At 50.4% G+C, this 6,875-nt stretch overlaps 1 protein-coding gene across 3 annotated transcripts in view; it reads left to right on the top strand.

Moving 5' to 3' along the window:
* Nucleotides 1-3,300, top strand: part of ANXA11 (annexin A11) — a 46,524-nt gene extending 43,224 nt beyond the window's left edge. For 2 of the 3 annotated variants that reach the window (XM_010363273.2, XM_010363274.2), the window contains exons 13-14: nt 437-495; nt 696-1,482. In XM_010363273.2, coding sequence (XP_010361575.1) covers nt 437-495; nt 696-977 — 341 coding nt within the window. In that variant the 3' untranslated portion in view covers nt 978-1,482. Of the gene's footprint in view, nt 1-436; nt 496-695; nt 1,483-2,517 lie in introns of those variants that run through there. The other variant, XM_010363276.2, reaches the window with a different exon arrangement.
* Nucleotides 3,301-6,875: the final 3,575 nt, after the last annotated feature.

Here is a 6,875-nt window from a genome sequence, read left to right on the forward strand (position 1 = left end):
CAGTAGGTCTCGTGTCCTGGGGAGCCTAGGGAGATGCGCATTCCACTTGGCCACGGTTTCTCCATGAGGGTCATGGCCTCTCCAGTCTGCCCCTCCTGCCTGAGCAGCAGCGCAGTTCCTCGTCACCATCTGCATTGCTTCCCTGTGTAGCTCCTCGCCCCACTAAGACCTCCGCCTCTCTGACTCTTGGTCCTTTCATCACGGTGGTTGCCAGGAAAGAGGGTGGGTTAGTGTCCAGACTCTGCGTGTTTCTGTTCCAAAGAGCTGGAGCCAAGATCATGGGATAGTTGAGCCTGGAACAGAAGGAAGAGGAGAAAAGATGGATGCGGTGATGGATTTGACATTTGGGCCTCTAAGAGGACACTTGTAGACTCCATGCCCTGCTTGGGCTGAGAATTCTCTGCAGATCTGGTTATGCTGAGTTTATCTCTTCTAGTGAAATGTCTCAAGAACACCCCAGCCTTCTTTGCGGAGAGGCTCAACAAAGCCATGAGGGTATGTAACTTCCATGTGCAGGTTGCGATACCTTAGCCCCGCCTGTGCCTAGGTCCAAGGGCTGAGGGTAGAAGGCCTGGGGAGAGCCAAATCTCAGCCGAGAGTTCTGAGGACTTGGGTAGGGAGGAGACTGGAGGGCCCAGGGCGGGTGGGAAGGTGAGGAGGCCTGGTGCTCATGCTCTTGGGGGGACTCTCTTTAGGGGGCAGGAACAAAGGACCGGACCCTGATTCGCATCATGGTGTCTCGCAGTGAGACCGACCTCCTGGACATCAGATCGGAGTATAAGCGGATGTACGGCAAGTCGCTGTACCATGACATCTCGGTATGGCACTGCTGCAGGCAGACTGGGCTCCCTTTTGGCATCCAGTCACCTGTGGAACCTCCCTCCTTGGAGTGGCCGTATGCTTGGCCTCTGTGCTGTGTGTGGGCATCTTGTTTAAGGACCTCAGACTTGCTCATCCCATTGCCCCTAAACTTCTGAGGGCAGGTGGGTCATGACCTTGCTGTCGCCCCCACCTTGCATCCCCTAGCAGCATCAGAGAACACTCAGGACCTCCTCAACCTTGACCACGACCTTCAGCGTCCCAACCACCCTGTGATTCCTTGATCTGTCAGTGAGAACTCATGTCCCAAAGGCTCTGTGGAGCTCTGCTCTCACTCGCTGACAAAGCACTTGCACTCAGCTTTATGGCATAGGCCACATAGTAAGGCTGTTCAGAGTGAAGGCCGTGGGGGGTCACGCCACTTGGAGTCCAGCTTTTCTACTTGCTAACTGTGTGACCTTGAATAGCTTCCTTAAACCTCCCTGAACCCCAGCTCCGTTGTCTTTAAGATGAGAAAATAATTGTTCCTTCCCGGGAATGTTGTGAGTATTGAGTGAGGCGGTGCAGGTCAAGTGTCTATTAAACACTAGCCACTGTTGTATTGCTGTGCGGCACAGCCAGTCTGACAAAATACATTCTCAGCTACATGGTCTAACACTCAAATTCTGAACTCATGTGAGCCTTGAAATTGCACTATGGGGACCACATCCTCCCACCTTAGACTCAGTAGCATTTAATGATGGTGGGCATGTCATCACAGGAAGCTTACTTTGTTTCCTTGGCTGTATGAATGAAGCTGTTGCTAGAGAATTAGTAATTCTAGGCTGGGCACAGTGGCTCACACCTGTAATCCCAGCACTTTGGGAGACTGAGGTGGGTGGATCACTTGAGGTCAGGAGTTCGAGACCAGCCTGACCAACATGGTAAAACCCTGTCTCTACTAAAAATACAAAATTAGTTGGGCATGGTGACACGTGCGTGTAATCCCAGCTACTCGGGAGGCTGTGGCAGGAGAATTGTTTGAACCTGGGAGGCGGAGGTTGCAGTGAGCCGGGATCACGCCATTCCACTCCAGCCTTGGTGACAGAGTGAGACTTCATCTCAAAAAAAAAAAAAAAAAAAAAAAAAAGGTTAATAATTCTTTACAGAGTATCTCCTGCATGCCTTGCCCTCAAGTTGCTTAGGGTGGAAGGAAATGATTAGAAATGAGCCAAGCCGAGCCTGCACTCTTAGAGTAAGTGTAGTGGCCTCAGACAGAGGAGAGATCCCTGGGACCTAGGAGGTCTGAGCCTTCCACTGGACAGTCATGTGTGAGGAGATTGCGTTTCCTAAGCAGGACACTGTGTTGCGTTACATTGGTAACCCCAGTTTAAGGCAGCATAAATGCACTGGGTAAAGAGCAGTATTGGTTAGCCCTAGGAAGTGGTTTTTAGGACGATTATATATTTTTTTGTGGGTATTCATTTGACTTGGATAGTTGTGGTGAGTGCTGCTTTCCAGCTTCTAATGGGGGCCTGGGGAAGGCTAAATTCCATTTTTTAAGGTCTGTGCTGCCTGCTGCAGGAGCTGCAGCAGGGGAAAATTCCCCAGGATGGGTCTTCCTCCCTATAAGGGTGCTCTGGGCTGGAAATCAGGAGCCAGAAGGCTGAAAGTGAGCGTACCTCCCTTAACGGATGTCTTCCTTGTTTCTGTGGCCAGGGAGATACTTCAGGGGATTACCGGAAGATTCTGCTGAAGATCTGTGGTGGCAATGACTGAACAGTGACTGGTGGCTCACTTCTGCCCACCTGCCAGCAACAGTGGTGCCAGGAAAAGGCCAAAAGAATGTCTGTTTCTAACAAATCCACAAATAGCCCCGAGACGCACCGTCCTAGAGCCTAGGTCTGTCCTCCACCCCTCCTGACCTGTATATTGTGCCACAGGACCTGGGTTGGTCTAGAACTCTCTCAGGATGCCTTTTCTACCCCAGCCCTCACAGCCTCTTGCTGCTGAAGTAGATATTTCATTTTTCTGACTCATGTAATCATTCCCCTTTGCCTGTGGCTAAGACTTGGCTTCATCTTGTCATTTAATTGTATATTTTTATTTGGAGGCATATTTTCTTTTCTTACGATCATTGCCAGACAGATGCATACAAGTCTGTTTGCTGTGTACACATTTCTGTTGAGGGCGACTGGGTGGGTGAAGTGCCGTGTCCTCGCTGAGGAGAGAAAGGGAAGCATGCCTGGGAGGGTAGCCTGTGCATCTGGTGAGTGTGTCACAAGCTTTGTTACTGCCAAACTCACTCCTTTTTAGAAAAAAAAAAAAGGTCCAGAAAGTCATTTGTTCCATCTTCCTTGCAGAAACCACGAGAACAAAGCCAGTTCCCTGTCAGTGACAGGGTTTCTTGTAATTTGTGGAATGTGCCTTAAACCTGAATGTCTGTAGCCAAAACTTGTGTCCACATTAAAAGCCAGCCAGCGCTGGAATGTTCTGGAAGTGTCTTCCTGGTACCAACTTGTTTTCTTCTGCTTGATTATGCCCTGTGGCTCAGAGTTCTCGCCTTATCAGCCAGTGAAAATGCATGTAACCTTAGATAGAGTTTTGTGTGCAGTAAACCCTGAGCATACAATAATTTGCGGGGACTCGTAAGGACATGGGAAGGGAGGTTCCTGAAATCCAGGCAGGGCACCCAGACACCTGAAAGGCAGAGGGACCTTGGTCGGTTGCAGGTGCAGTGAAGTCCACTGAAGGTGTGGCAGGAAGAATGTAGTCCTTCACCCAGGTCCCAGGTGGGAAGAAGGATGTGTGCTAATTCCTGGTGCCCCTCGACGGGGGCCAGAGAGAAGGATGGAGACAACCCAGAGAGTCACAAGACCAGTGCCTCCCCTCAGGGTGCCTCCAGGCTGAAAGGGGCTCCTGGCTCTGGTCTCTGGGGACCCTGTGCCCGTTGGTTGGTGGTGTAGGGGAGAGAATCCATAAGAGAGTTTCTGAGAATTACGGTGTCATGTCCAGAAGCTAGAGCTTGCCTTGCATCAGGGGTCTCCACTCACTCCTTTTCCAACCTCCTGTGTTGAAGTTTAGAAAGGAGAGAATCGACTAGGCACTGTGGCTCATGCCTGTAATACAAGGACTTTGGGAAGCTGAGGTGAGAGGATCACTTGAGCTCAGGAGTTCAAGACTCGCCTGGCCAACATAGCGAGACCCCTGTCTCTAGTAAAATGGCCAGGCATGGCGACTCATGCCTGTAATCCCAGCACTTTGGGAGGCTGAGGCAGGCAGATCACCTGAGGTCAGGAGTTTGAGACCCAGCCTGGCCAACATGGTGAAACCCCGTCTCTATTAAAAATACATAAATTAGCCAGGCATGGTAGCACATGGTGGCTGTAATCCCAGCTATTCAGGAGGCTGAGGCAGGAGAATCACTTGAACCCAGGAGGCAGAGGTGGTAGTGAGCTGAGATCACACCACTGCACTTTAGCCTGGGTGGACAGAGTGAGACTCCGTCTCAAAAAAAAAAAAAAAAAACAGTACCTGTCATTGTAGTGCATTCCCTGTAGTCAGCTACTCTGGAGGCGAGGCTGTAGTGAGCTGTGATTACACCACTGTACTCCAGCCTGGACAACAGAGTGAGACCCTGTCTCAAATGAGAAAAAAACAAAAAGAAATGACAGAATCCAGAGAGACTAGGCTAGATCAAGCCTACTGGGTCCTGGCAGGAGCCCCAGGGAGTAGCTCATCTGCAGACATTTGCTTTAGTACTACCCCCTAAACATAGAGGAAGAATGACATCTAAAGGGTGTGGAGCAGCCATGAACTGAGAACTAGCCTGGTCTACCTGGGATTGATGGCAGGTCCTGGTCAACACGTCAGATCTGCATCACAATCCATGCCTGAAGCCCAAGCTAAAGCCCCATCCCTGCTGTTCTCCCAAGAACTCCTCTGCTAGGGCAGGCCCCTTGCCCTTGGGTGCCAGGTGGGACCTGCCTGATGGGATGGGGTGCTTGCCATATACAACTTGCCATGAACTCAAGGTGACCCTGGTGGTCTTCTGAGTTGTGGTGGGGCCTAGAACCATTGTGCTCTGATGTGACCATATTCTGTGACGTTGCCTTGCCCTGTTTACTCCAAAGTTCCCAGCCTGGTGCCCAGCAGGCAATTTTGCACTTACAGACACATTTACTTTGGTTTCCAAAGTGTTTTTAGACATTTGAATTTGTTGCCAACATTTAAACATTGAGAGATTTCATATTTTTAAAAATCTGGAATTCTGGCTTCTCTTGAAAACTCAGAAATTCTGGCACCACGGGGCTTGCATTCCTGCATGGCTAGAGCTGAGTTGCAGCTGCCGCTTTAGGCCTGTACCCCTTATTTGCCATAGGCTCCCTCTTGTGTCACACTGAGCCCATGTTACCCATTTGGCTCCTGCAGGCCTTTGGGTTTGAGACCCTGGTCTACACACTTGGGGACCACCTGTTGTAAGGTACATGGATGTGCTTTGGTCAAGAAATAGACCAAGGTGAACATCCAGGCCAGAGTGACTCAACGAGTTTAGGTCACAGGCGTGTACTCCACTTGTTATATAACCTGTTTGTGTTAAGTTCATACTTGGCTCAAAGCCACTATTGTTTGGAAAAGGTATAACTGCCCTGCTGACGCTGTATAGACGTTCTTGGGCTTGGATGGGCATGGCTCCACATGGCATGCACTGGCACCCAGAGAGTGAAGCTACTGACCACTGTAAGGGAGAGCGACCATCTGGCAGATAAAGGGGAGCCAGGACACGGCTTGGCTTGTGCCCAGATGGGGAGTTAAGCCGTTGACCCTGTAGCTGGCCTTGCAGGCCAGGGTGTGCACCTGCAAGCATGGGGGCTGCAGGAGCCGCAGATCTGGAGAAGACAGCCAAGGTAAACGTGGACAGTGTGAGAGCTGCTGGTGAGATAGCTGCTGAATAAAACTAACATTTTACCTGCCTACGGCCCGCCAAGTTTTCTTTCAGCTATCGCCCATCCACCCACTCCCCTCGAACCACAGCATGGGCTGGAACCTGACCCTGGGTGTGACATTTGGCATAGTCGTGGACCTGACACCTCTGTTTGTCCCAGTCCTGGTTCTCCCTGCCTTCCTGTTCCTCTCCCTGCCCTCATGGTTATTCCCAAGGGGTCCAACTCATGTTGAGTATGGGCTAGAGGACTTCATGAATGCCTCATGATCTTCCCAGAGGCAAAGGCACCTCCTGCTTTCCAAGGTCAGTGGGAGGCTGGGATCAACACTGTTTATTATGCTTATGACAAAAAAGATAGAAAGACACGCAGCCTTACAGGTCATCTTTCTGGGATAGAACACAATGGGTCTTTTCCTGCCTCCTGAATATGTTAGTCAAGGCCAGTCCATGCTACACATCTAATGTGACTTCTAAAATAGCAAGTAGAGGATGAAGCACCAGATGAATTCAGCCCTGAGAATTTTCAGCAGCTGTGGGGGCACTGGAAGAAACACTATTAAATAGTTTTGCACCTGAGACAAATGGCCTCGCTCGCCTCACCCTAGTCCTGGTAGCATTTGTCTCAGGTGCAAAATTTAAGAAAGAAACCTTGGAGTGCTCACCCTGTGGCTGGGTAGATGATCCTGAAGTGGTTTTCAAGCCTGAGTGTGTATCAGGATCATCAGAGGAGCTTGCTAAAGAGCAGGTCCTGGGGTCAGACCCTCACACATTTTGAGCAGGTGTGGGGACTGGGAAACTGCGTCTGTAACCCTCTGTAATCTAATGTTTATCTAAATACTACTGTGCTCACACAGAGAACTCCCCAAAAGCCGAGGTGTTCCTCCAGAGGGCAGATGAGCAGATGGCAGACTCTGGAATTCAGTCAGGTGATGAGAGATGAGATGAGGCACTCCTAGCTTTGGGAAGAGGGAGCTGAAAGATGAACCTTTGCAGGTGCCCACAGTCAAAGTGGTGGTTTAATGGCGTGCCATCCCCATCTTCTATTGGCCTTGGCAGGGAATTACAGTCCTAGCTTAGGACTTGGCCCCTTATTTCTGCTGTAGGCTCTTTCCTGCCCTGACTGAGATGGAGT

The sequence above is a fragment of the Rhinopithecus roxellana genome, chromosome 11, assembly GCF_007565055.1.
Source record: "Rhinopithecus roxellana isolate Shanxi Qingling chromosome 11, ASM756505v1, whole genome shotgun sequence".
Taxonomy (NCBI): domain Eukaryota; kingdom Metazoa; phylum Chordata; class Mammalia; order Primates; family Cercopithecidae; genus Rhinopithecus; species Rhinopithecus roxellana.